The sequence below is a fragment of the Anopheles maculipalpis genome, chromosome 2RL (genome assembly GCF_943734695.1).
Source record: "Anopheles maculipalpis chromosome 2RL, idAnoMacuDA_375_x, whole genome shotgun sequence".
Lineage (NCBI taxonomy): Eukaryota > Metazoa > Arthropoda > Insecta > Diptera > Culicidae > Anopheles > Anopheles maculipalpis.
The window spans coordinates 81,158,331-81,170,333 of record NC_064871.1 but is presented as its reverse complement, the minus strand read 5'-3'; the positions used below and the strand labels follow the sequence as shown (position 1 = coordinate 81,170,333).

General features: G+C 45.6%; 2 protein-coding genes across 2 annotated transcripts; both read right to left on the bottom strand.

Annotated features, from left to right (window-relative positions):
* Positions 1–836: 836 nt before the first annotated feature.
* On the bottom strand, positions 837–4,712 carry LOC126567532 (uncharacterized). Its single transcript, XM_050223751.1, has 9 exons — positions 4,648–4,712; positions 4,418–4,583; positions 3,583–4,352; positions 3,156–3,509; positions 2,695–2,738; positions 2,628–2,649; positions 2,101–2,272; positions 1,269–2,029; positions 837–1,195 (listed from the first exon to the last, which is right to left on the bottom strand). The coding sequence occupies exons 1-9, from the start codon at positions 4,661–4,663 to the stop codon at positions 837–839; spliced, it is 2,664 nt and encodes an 887-aa protein (XP_050079708.1). The 5' UTR covers positions 4,664–4,712.
* Positions 4,713–4,903: 191 nt separating this feature from the next.
* On the bottom strand, positions 4,904–11,062 carry LOC126568224 (dipeptidase 1-like). The gene is made up of 4 exons (XM_050224668.1): positions 11,007–11,062; positions 6,113–6,284; positions 5,277–6,049; positions 4,904–5,209 (listed from the first exon to the last, which is right to left on the bottom strand). The coding sequence occupies exons 1-4, from the start codon at positions 11,047–11,049 to the stop codon at positions 4,905–4,907; spliced, it is 1,293 nt and encodes a 430-aa protein (XP_050080625.1). The 5' UTR covers positions 11,050–11,062; the 3' UTR covers position 4,904.
* Positions 11,063–12,003: the final 941 nt, after the last annotated feature.

Below are 12,003 nucleotides of genomic sequence, written 5' to 3'. Positions count from 1 at the left end.
CAACAGCTCTCGTGTCGACTGTGCCGATTCGGGATCGATAATCGGTAATAATGTCCTATTCTTTACCCAGGTTCGCATTATTCTCGCTGTCGCCGTTGTGCAATATGGCCGACCAGTACCAGTGGCCGGCTGCAGTGTCCCGCTGTTACGCATCCCGGATGGACGTTTTGTGTCCATCCGTGTCCCTCCAAAAACAAAAAAAAAAGTAACGAAACTTTTTCGGAAGGGTTTACCGAAGGGTCAATTTGAACCTTCTTCAGCTCGGCTTGCGTAACTCATTCGGGGTGAACCGGCAACCCTTAACCGAAGCGGAGGGCTGACAGAGCGGCAGTGATTCCAGCAAAAACTGTCCTCACCGATTCAATCCGATGGGTGAATAGGAATGTAAGCGATATAAAGAGTCCCATTTTTCGATTTTGTTTGGTCAGGACGTGTGTGTGTGTGTGTGTGCAACTGGTCAGTGTAGAATGGACCTAGGAATTGTACTCTATTTTTTTTTTGCTGCTACAGCTCAACCGAAGCCTTTTTTTAGGGATCTGGACACCCCACTGTGGATGTCCAAGGACACGGGACGGTCATTAGGCAAAGGATGGGCGTCGGACAATGAAGCTTGTCGGGGTTAGCAACAATGCGCAAGAGTTGCACATTTTCTGGTCAGATTGAAGGGATTTGTTTGCTTTGCTGAATGTGTTCCCAATAAAAGGGAAGCAAGACCCTTTCGAATGTTGGTCCTGATTTATGTGACAAAATGGTTTGAATTGGGTGAACCTTTTTTCTGGTAGTTTTTATTTTTTTAAATGGCTATTTTCAAGTAATGTTTTGGGATGGCTTTAGCTTTATTGCTTATGAATATCCATATCGCTCATGCACGGTTGCTCAGCTACACCGGCATCGACGAAATCCTGATAAGGAATCAACTCTTCGTACGGTGCCACATCCACCATACTGTCCCGGACCTGTTCCACTTCACGGAAAACTCGGAGCAAATTTTCACCCGCGAGTTTTCGAAGTTCTTCACGCGTCCAAGGTGTAAAGGTGGTTCCATTCTTGTACATTCCATCCGCAAGCAAATCGAACAGATCGGGATACTTGGACACATCGTCTAGATGCTCGGGCACATCGGACACTCCGTCAAAGTCTCCACCGAGCCCTATGTGGTCAGGTCCGGTGATACTCTTGATGTAGTTCAGATGTTCTACAAATAGCAAGCAAGAGGGTTGAAATACATTCGAATACTTGCTAAAGTGGTCTTGCAACAAAATCCTTACCGATAACATTATCGATCGATCTGCCACCAATAAATCCTGTGTAGAAGTTCACCATGATAATGCCATTGTTTTCGACCAACTGCTTCAGCACGTCGTCCTGCACGTTGCGATGATGGTTAAAGACGGCGTACGAAGAGGAGTGACTAAAGATGACCGGTGCTTTCGTGTGCTCCAAAACCTCCACCATAACACCGTGACTAACATGCGACACATCGATCAGCATACCGAGCCGATTCATCTCCCACAGCACATTCCTTCCCCAGCCGGTAACATTCCGCAGGGTCGCTCCCGGTTCATCATCGATCGGTGAAGCATCGGCCCACGGTGTGTTGCAGGAGTGTGTCAGCGTCATGTACCGCACACCGAGCTCGTAAAACATTCGCAACACCGCTAGACGAGAATCCATCGAATGTCCACCCTCGACAGCGATCAGCGAACCGATCTTACGCTCCTGGAACGCTTCCATAATGCCTTCGGTCGATGTGACGTACTTCATGTGATCGGAGTACTTTCGCACCATTCGCTTGATCACGTCAATCTGCTCGAGTGTACGCTCTACCGCATCTTTGTACTGGTTGTCACAACCTACGTATGCTACCCAAAACTGAGCACCCACTTTTCCTGCCTTCAGGCGAGGTATGTCCGTGTGGCTGTTGGTGGCTGGTCCCCAGACGGGATGCGCCTTCAGGTTGGTGTTTAGCTCAAACTTGTTGATCTGATTGCGCTCGTAATTGTAAAGATTCCACGGCAAATCGTTATGTCTATTAGCACACACGAGAAAGGAGGTTATACGGTGGGAATTGAGTTCTTGCCTGAAAAATGCACTACTAACCCATCAATCAATGGAACCTCATCCAGTACTGTTCTTCCGAAAAATTGATTGACTTGCGGTACAACGTTGTTATCGGAGTTACTGTTGGTAGCGATTGGAACCGCTATAGCCACGGCTACGACACCTAACAGTATCAGTACACCCATTGTTAGGATTTTTTTGTGCGCCATCACTAGAAAGATGTGAATCAGATGTTCAGAAATTACTCACTCTAGGTACTACACGTGTAGTATACTAAATAGTACACTCGATTAGGTTGATTAGTAGAATTAATCGTCCACCTTAGAACGTCATATCATTTTGCATTCATTTTACACCATGACAAAGCAACTCTAAGGCATCATCATCATCACCAACCACGCTTCTGTCAAATACGAATTTTCCACAGTCAAACAGATTCATTCCAATCTCCTACATCAGACAAACAGTGTTCCTATCGGTTATGATCCAATAAATCCAACTCTACACAAGACACTCCATGATGCAATCAAACACAGCCGGTAATTTGTCGCCTACACGTTAATTACCTTTAGCTAGACAAGACATCGTCTTCTAATGGACATTCACAAACACACAAACACTCACTCACCGTACGGCAGTTGGCACCGATTTACTCGACGGTCCAGTCACTACTAAACCTGCATAGTAGTGCTTCGCATTATTTTACCCCGAGCTTAGGCTTGTACACGCTGTTCCCATTCCACAGCGTATCAACCGGCTGTGATATGATAATAGTCGTAAAATAATTACCTTGCTAAGTATCGCTCTATCATCATTCATCTCGTGCAAGAAGAGGCGCCCGGCCTCTACGCTATCTTGTCGATTAAGACGATCGAATTGTAAAGCGATTGTGGTGACAATTGGCACGACGATTGTTGTCGGTAAGAATTGGGAATAGGGCTCAAAGAACTCGCTTATCATGGTGACGCAGGTGATAAAGTTGGCATTTATTTACATGCTCAGATGCACAGAAGGCTCTTCAACGTTCGTTTATGTTCTCAAACGAAGGTAAAAGTGACCCAGAAGGAGTGTCCCAGTTGTAACCAGAATTTAACTCTTGTGCATATCAATGTCAGACATGCACGGCTGTTCCGCCACATTTGCTTGTACGAACTCTTCGTATGGAATTAAATCTTCAAATGGTTCTTCATCGATTAAACTGTCCCGTACGCGTTCTACTTCGCGGAACACTCGTAAAAGGTTCAATCCGGCCAGCTTCTGAAGATCTTCTCTCGTCCAGGGCTCGAAGGTTTCACCAGTACGCAAGGCGCCATCTGCGAGCAGGTCGAAAAGATCCGGATACTTGGAGACATCCTCCAGGCCTTCCGGTGTAACTGCTACGCCATTGTAGTCACCTCCAAGTCCGATGTGATCAACTCCAGTAATCGTCCTGATGTGGTTTAGGTGCTCTAGACAGACGAGAAAAAAAATCTTTGTTATAAACGCGCCTCAGAACTTTGCCCGAATTCTCATTTCACTCACTGATAACATCGTCAATAGTGTTTCCTCCGACGAACAGTGGATAGAAGTTAACCATCACAATTCCCTTCTTCTTGCCGAGCTCCCACAAAATGTCATCCTGTACGTTACGGTGGTGCTCAAACACGGCATGTGCCGACGAGTGGCTAAAGATGACCGGTGCACGACTATGCTGAAGCACGTCACTCATCACACCGTAGCTAACATGCGATATGTCGATCATCATACCGAGACGATTCATCTCCCATATCACGTGGCGTCCCCAGGCGGACAGGTTAGTGAGTTGGGATGGCGCGGGACTAACATCGTCTATCGGAGACGCATCGGCCCAGGGTGTGTTGCAAGAGTGTGTCAGCGTCATGTACCGTACACCAAGCTCGTAGAACAATCTCAGTACCGCCAACCTGGAATCAATCGAATGACCACCTTCAACGGCAATCAATGAGGCCAACTTCTTCTCGCTAAAAGCTGCCATAATTCCATCCGCTGAATCGGCATACTTGAAATCGTTCGGGTACTTCTTGATGATGCGCTTCGTGACGTCAATCTGCTCCAACGTGCGTGCAACTGCATCCTTGTACTGCGTGTCTGCACATCGAATGTACGCGACCCAGAACTGCGCACCAAGCTTACCCTGACGTAATCGGGGAATATCCGTATGACTGCTGTTTACAGTAGCCCACACGGGATGCACCTTAAGATTATAGTCAAGGTTAAAGTTATTGATCATGTTCCGCTCTACCAGATATATGCTGAACGGAAGATCGTTATGTCTGTGAATGAAAGCGTTGCTTTAATTAGCTTTCTACACACTACAACCCGTAATAACAACAATTACCCATCTATAAGTGGTACTTCGTCGAGTACCTCTCGACCGGAGAACTTCTTGGACGTGGGTGAAGCTTCATCGTATGAGTTGACGACAGCGATCGGTACCACAATGGCACAGATCGTTATCACCACCGCTATCACACAAGCGGTGAGCAGTTTTTTGTTGCTTAAAACTGTTTAAGCCATCGAGTTGTTAGTTTGCGGTAGACAAAGGTTGAACAACTGCTCGATACTCACTTGTTTGGAAAAACATCCTTACGACGGATCCTAACCTTACCACCGCGAGCGATATACTGAAGCATGTACAATCGAGTATCGTGTCTACGACTTACTTCACTATCACGGTCATCAGTGACTGACATGGATTAGATAGCGCGCCAGCTGAGCGACGATACTGGCAAACGTTTTATTGCCAACCTAAATGATAAGCCATTTGTCTAAATGTAAACATATCGCAATTTTTTTCCGAAAACGAAGAACATCTATCCTTTATTTTAATCCAACATATCTTCCAATCCGTCATCCTCGAGCGGTTGCTCTCTAGAGAGTTCCTGCTTCACCTGTTCGACATCGTGAAACAGGCGTAGAAAGTTAAGTCCAGCCAACTTCCTAAGCTCGTCGTTCGTCCATGGAGCGAATTTCTCGCCATCGGTGTACTTCCCTTTTGCAAGTGCGGTGAACAAATTGGGAAACGTCGAAACATCCTCCAGGCCTTCGATTACATTATCAAACCCGTCAAACCCGCTACCGATGCCGATGTGCTCCGGTCCAATAACTTCTCGCAAGTAGTTAAGGTGTTCTGTTGGACATTTTGTGGATAAGTAACACTCTATGTATTATTCACTCTCTAAAATAGTAACACTCACCTAGTACGTTATCGATCGTGTATCCTCCCAGCAGGGTAGGATCGAAGCTCACCATAATTAGCCCTCCTTGGGTAGCTAATGGAATCAGGACGTCCTCTCTCACATTAAGATGATGTCGATTGATTGTATAAGCACCTGCATTGCTAAATATTACCGGAGCTTTACTGTATCGCAACACATCCAGTGCCGCTCCATAGCTAGCATAGGACAGATCCACTATCATACCTAACCGGTTCATTTCCCACACAACCATTCGACCCCAAAGGGAAAGATCCCGTCGCATTTCGGCGGTTCCAATATCTTGCAAATCCACTATCGAAGAATCAACCCAACTGCAGCAATTACGTTCCGATGCTAGCGACATGCATCTGATGCCTAGTGCATAAAGTGATCGTAACAGTCCCAGCTTCGAGTTAATCGAATGTCCACCCCTCACAGCGAGCAGTGAAGCAATCTTTCCTTGCAGGATCGCTGTATGAAGCTCGGATAGTGATGTCGCTAGTGCAAGGTCCTGTCGATGTGTTTCGATCAATCGCCGCATGCTGTCTATCTGTTCGAATACACTTTGCACGTCTTCTAGCGGGGAGTTGGTGCAGTTCAATCCAACGTACCACAGCTGTCCGTTGACTTGCCCTGCCCTGAGACGGATCAGATCCGTACGGGAGGTATTGATGTTGCTCCAAACCGTGTGACGCTGGAGATCCCAATGCAGATCGAACTCTCGTAGACTATTATTTCCTATCTTTGCTATATTCATCGCTAGTTGGTTGTGCCTTTATCAATAAAAGGAATAACATGGAACTCGTTTGCATTTAAAAGCTACAGGCTACTCTTACCCAACAATCAGTATTTGCTCCTCTTCATGAAGTTTGGTCTCCCAGCTTGTGCTGCCCGCACTTATGAGCTCGTCGTCGATTTTTCCAATATGATAACCCTTACCAATCAACACCAGGAATGAAACAAATGCAATGATAAGTCCTATCCATAGTGCAACTGATGTGGAAGAGACTAAAAGGAATGTACGCAATAGAGAACAGTTATTTCAAAATCAGTCCGTGAAATAATTCATGAAATTTCAATGTTGAAATATTTCAATCACACACTTCACGTGTCTTTCCGCATAGTCAAATCGCACATAATTTATGATTGATGAGTATGTAGCTTTGTTACTTGAAAAACCCGAACATTTTAAATTTTGCCATTTGTGCACTCCGTTAAATATGCAGGAATCAATAAAATAACACAAAAAAAGAAAATTAAATTTAAAACTTTCGAAAATAATGTTGACAGCTTCGTTCGATTTCAAACACCATGTGCGAATGTCAAAAGCAACACAACGAGTCAGTTTGTTTACATTATTCCATAGCCTGTACACCAAGAAAGAAGAAGAAGAACCTTGCAAGCTAACCAAAATAAACTTCTAAAATCCGCAGCACGCCGCATTCGTTTCCGCAAGAAAAGAAAAATGAGCAAATTCTTTAATTTGCCTCTTAAATTTAATCCCAAACTAGAACCAATGAACACTCTCCTTCAGGCGTGTTATTTGTGGCCGAAGGGTCTCGAACGAGGCACAGGGCCAATGTTTCCCGGGAAGCCGTACATTTGCCGCTTGCAGAACGGACGTCGCTTTCTTTGGCGAATATATGCCCATTTGGATCATAAATCATCGTTCCGGGTATCGTACTTTGCCTATCACGATGTTGAACTAGTGGAAGAAACTGATCGCGGAAGCATTTCAACCGAAAACAAAACTTTAGTGGAAATAATTCCTATAACAACGGTGATAGAAAATTTCCAAGAAGTGCTGATCGACGTTTGGTTGGATTGTTCCAGCTTAAAAGTGAATCTACTGCCAACGAAAGATTGCCTGATTGATACAGTGCGTGGGTTTTTTAATCCTTTTACATTCTTCTGCAAAGGTACGCGACTCGATTTTCGGTGCTTGCGCGAGGAAAGTATGGGAATCTGTGCCGCATACGTAAAAGATACGCAAGGAGACTCGTTTTACGGTGAAATCGGGGCGACCACACTGATAAGAATTAACCAATTATTCTTCCATTCGAACACCCGGTTGCCTAAACAGCTGGGAGGAATCGATAGTGCACGAGTGCAATTGGAAACTGCACTAACGGAAGGTCATTCACTTCTTATTCATGGTCCGAGAGGGACGGGGAAGTACGGTCTAGTGAAAGCGTTGGCGGTAGAGAAAAACATCCCACTGTTTGAGATTCGTGGATCTCACTGTCTACGATCGCTGCCAGGCGAAACGGAAGCGGAAATGCGTAAGACCTTCCTTCGGTTGAAGTTGTTCGAGGAGTTAATCGAAAAAGAGAAACGCGTCTTGCTGCTGGTAAAAGACATCGATACGATTTGTCCAAAGATCGATATGAAGAAGGGCCAAGAACTGGTCAATGTAACACGTGTGGCGTCCCAGTTTATATCGCTGGTAGATCAGTATAAGCAATCGTCGGAGAATATTATCATCATCGGTACGACTTCGAGCATAGAAAGTATGGACACGCGCCTCCGTCGGCCTGGCCGGCTAGATAAGGAAATTGCACTGGGCGTTCCATCGAAAGAGCAGCGGATTGATATACTACGCTGCTTCAACAAGGTCACACGACTTTCGCTGACCGAGGAACAATTGGAAACCATTGCAAACCAAACGGCCGGGTACGTTGGGGCGGAACTAGAGCTGCTCTACTACAATCTCGTACGAGAGATCAAGAGCAAACATCTACCCTTTGAAGAGATTCTCGCTGAGGTGCAGAAAAAAAATCGTCCTAGCAGTCTTCGTACCGCAACAGGGGTCGTCGGAGGAATGGACCCTTCCCTGTCGCTTGATTCATGCGGAGGATTGGATACCCTTAAAGCCTATCTGCGTCTCTGCATAGTGGAGCAGCTAGCAAATCCTGACCGCTTCCGAAGACTCGGTATTCATCCACTTCGTGGCATCCTGCTATACGGGCCACCAGGTTGTGCGAAAACAACACTCGTCAAATGTTTGGCCGCCGAAACCGGTATGACTTTTCTGTCGCTGTCGGCGGCGCAAGTTTACTCACCGTACGTGGGCGGTGCGGAAAAGCTTATCACACGCGTATTTAATGAGGCACGCACCAATGCACCGGCGGTGGTATTTTTAGACGAAATCGATTCCCTCGTGGGTAATCGTGGCACGACCGGTAAGAAACATGGCTCGGGAGCAGCTAATATGGGCGTCCTATCGACACTGCTCATGGAAATGGATGGTATTGGGCAGGCGGAACAAATGGCCAGTGCTTTGAGCGAGGATTCCAAACGGGTCGTTGTGATAGCGGCCACCAACCGGCCAGATTTGGTCGATGATGCGTTGTTGCGTCCTGGACGACTGACGAAACTGATCCACATACCGGCACCGAATGAAGCCGGACGGTTAGCTATATTGAGAAAACTGGCCAACCGGATCCCGTTTGCGGAAAACGTTAATAGGGAAACGATCGCAAGACATACATATCGATTCTCGGGTGCTGATCTAGAGAACCTTTGTACAACGGTAACAATGTTATTATGATTGATTTAAACAAAATTTAAAATTTAAAACCCATTTGCAAATTTTTAGGCGGCCCTCATTGCAGTATCAAATGACTTAAACGCAACGGTTATTACTATGAACGATATGGAGCTTGCGCGTTTGGAAGTGGAACCATCGTTGACGAAGGAACAGATCGCATGGTATCACTTGTATGAAGGGAACCGACAAGGGTAACTTCAAAATTTTGTCCGTTGAAAGGTTAATTTCAAATGCTTTACACCTTTATATCAAACTTTAACCCTTTCCCGGGCAACCAGAAAAAGATAATATTCCAGGCAATCGGGCTAGGCACCCGGGTAGCCAGCAACGTTGGAGGCCTATAACTTTTTTATGCGGTATCCTATATTAATGCAATGTTGTGTTGAATGTTACTTATATTCTTTCTAGTAAATTAATTTGGCTGCCTCCATTCCAAGTAATTTCAATGTTTTAGATATTTAAAGTTCGTCTGTTTTGGACAGGGTCTATGTCTCAGGGACGTATGTGAGTACTAGGACTAGAAAGGTACGATACAGTCCCAGTTTCGACCGTCGCGACAGGTTTTTTGAGGTGAGATGTTTCGTCAGGCTGTAGAATGACCGGCTGGCCGCCAGCATCCTAGCGCACAACTCCGCCTCTATGCTGTTTTCGGTGCTGACTTTAGACCCGAGATAGGTGAAGTTTTGGACTACTTCGAATTTGCGGTCACCTATCCGTACATCACCCCCACGTAGTTCTGGATTTCTTAGTAGCGCAGCTGATGGTGCCACCATCAATTTGGTCTTAGCCTCGTTAATCTGTAAGCCGAGGTTTTCTGCCGCCTACTCAATCCTTTGGTAGGCCTCTACTACCTGGGAGAGCCGCAGACCAATGATATCTGCATCATCAGCGTTTCCCAGGATCTGGGTTGACTTATAGCAGATGGTTCCCAAAGTATCCACCTCCAGGCGGTATTCAACACCGGAATACCCCTGTTGTTGTTGCAGTCCAACATATCTCCCTTCTTGTATATGGGATAGATGATGCCATCGATTCGCTATTCTACCATCAATAACAAGTTGATGAACCTCATTTTCTAGAGTAGCACCCCCGTTTTTGACCAGTTCGACTACGATTCCGTCGGTTCCGGGTGCTTTATTGTTCTTTAATCAACGGATTGCTTTGCGCGTGTCCTCGATGTCAGGTGTCGACGGTACATCGGGACCGTCTGCTAGTGGAGCCTCTAGTTGTTCGTTGAACTGGTTGTTAAGTAGTTCATCAAAGTACGGAGCCCATCGCGAGAGGACCACTGGTTGGTTACTGACCAACCAGTAGCAACAGCAGGTCGCCTTAGGTATGAAATTGTTTCGGCGGCCTGTTATCGCTTGGTAAAACTTTCGGCTGGGACTGCCTCTCCTCTCTGATCTGTTCGAGTTCCCGTATTCCCTGCTCTTCCCAGGCGTGTCTTTTGGTGCGGTGAACTCGTTTTTCTAACCATGCTAGTCCGGGGGCATAGCAGTTTGTCGTTTCCGTAAAGTTCGTTTCGAAAAATTCTGATTTGGCTTTCCGTAGTCATTGAGTTGCGATGGGACGGTTTTGTGTTTTGTAGGTTAAACTTAATTTATTTGTAACACATTAAAACTTAACACTTTTAAATGGACAACGTTCACAACGAGTATCCAGGGCACACGCGCGTGCTACGTTCGTGTCGGGTGCCGAAAGAATATCTAATCCCCGTTTCGTTGAAGGCACTTACACAATTATTTTTAACGATTTTTAATTTTAACAAACATTTAATCTTTTAAAAATTCATAATATTGAAACGACTGAGAGGAGAGGTATCGTATATATATTAATAGAAGGAAAAAAACTTGATTTAATTTTCATTAGAACATCAAACCGCAATTGGATTACGAATAAAAAAATGTTATACACCTCCCAAGATGAGTAGTCCGGTTGCCTGGAATAGGGTTCAACAATTATTCCTTCCAGCTTATTGAGTCACGCTTTACATTCCAAATCCATTTCGCCGGTTTCGCTTAGACATACACGGTCGGGACCACGAATCACACATCAAACAAACGTCCCGAACACGCCCAATAACCGTTGTCGATGCAAATCGATGCAAATCAATACAGAAACAGAAAGAAACCGCGATAAGATTCGCTATCAGGCGGCCCTTTCCAAGCTTTCATAGTTACCATTTTCTTCCGTTCGTTGTTCGACAGCTTGCCGGATCGCCATCTGCTACTGGCACTGAGAGGGTACAGTAAAACAAAGCAATTATAATGCAGGACTTCACGTGGAACTCGTTTTTTTTTAGCGCCGATACGTTGGCTTCTGCCCAGGCTGTCGGTAAAATAACTACCCAACTTGGTTCTGTCTTGTGCGATAGAACACGGGAAATGCTGTTTTATCGTACTTGTGGGATCACACACCAACCACTGGACACACATCACCTGGCCAGATGGTTTGTGTTTTGGGCTGTGTGTTCGTGTGCGGTACATGGTATTATCGCGCGCACTGGTAACTAGCATGGGGACCGGGATTCGATAAGAACCTCCGATCGATTATCGTGGTCTTTGCTGTTCATCGTGAAGGATGATAAGAATGTAGTGGAAAGACGCGCTTAGGACGCGTACTTTAAGCGTGTAATTTCCGATGGGACGCGTAAAATGTGAGATACCTTGGGAAGGTACTCAATTTCTTCTCAAATCTTTTTGACACGACATCACCGAAGCCTTCACTTCCGTTTCGGAAACATTCGGAAACTAACGGCGAGTCGAGATATCTTATCTAATCTTTCGCGGAGCATATGCGCCCGTTATGGTCGCGCCTTATCGCAGGTAATATACCGGCCATTCGTCGTTAGTGTTGCGCGCGCTAAATAGGGACTTTCCGTTAGCGCTGGGTTCGATAAAAATTTGCTCACGATGATGAGGTGGCCCATAGGGCAATCGGTGCAACCACTTCGGGTGACAGTCATTAGAGGTTCGCGAGCTTGATAAGACGCACATCTTTGTACCACGGCCGAGTGTCGACGTAGACAAAACTAGCAGCTGTAGAGTGTGAATTGTGTAAACCCAAATTGTGAATGAGTTTTTCTTAGGCGATTTTTCAACTTTTTTTTTAAACCAGGAGAACACCAAATAGGAGTGATTCAGTTATGTGATTTTCTTATTGCGCTCTTTCGTCCAT

Bases quoted from the DNA above. Each gene is read 5' to 3' on its own strand.
- LOC126567532 (XM_050223751.1), bottom strand. The intron at 2,739-3,155 runs GTTAAATTCTGG...ACTACTATGCAG, and splicing joins TGACATTGATATGCACAAGA to GTTTAGTAGTGACTGGACCG. The intron at 2,030-2,100 runs GTTAGTAGTGCA...GTGTGCTAATAG, and splicing joins GAGGTTCCATTGATTGATGG to ACATAACGATTTGCCGTGGA.
- LOC126568224 (XM_050224668.1), bottom strand. From the start codon at position 11,049: ATGGCGATCCGGCAAGCTGTCGAACAACGAACGGAAGAAAATG. The intron at 6,285-11,006 runs GTAACTATGAAA...CATTCCTTTTAG, and splicing joins ACAACGAACGGAAGAAAATG to TCTCTTCCACATCAGTTGCA. The intron at 5,210-5,276 runs GTGAGTGTTACT...AATGTCCAACAG, and splicing joins CACGATCGATAACGTACTAG to AACACCTTAACTACTTGCGA.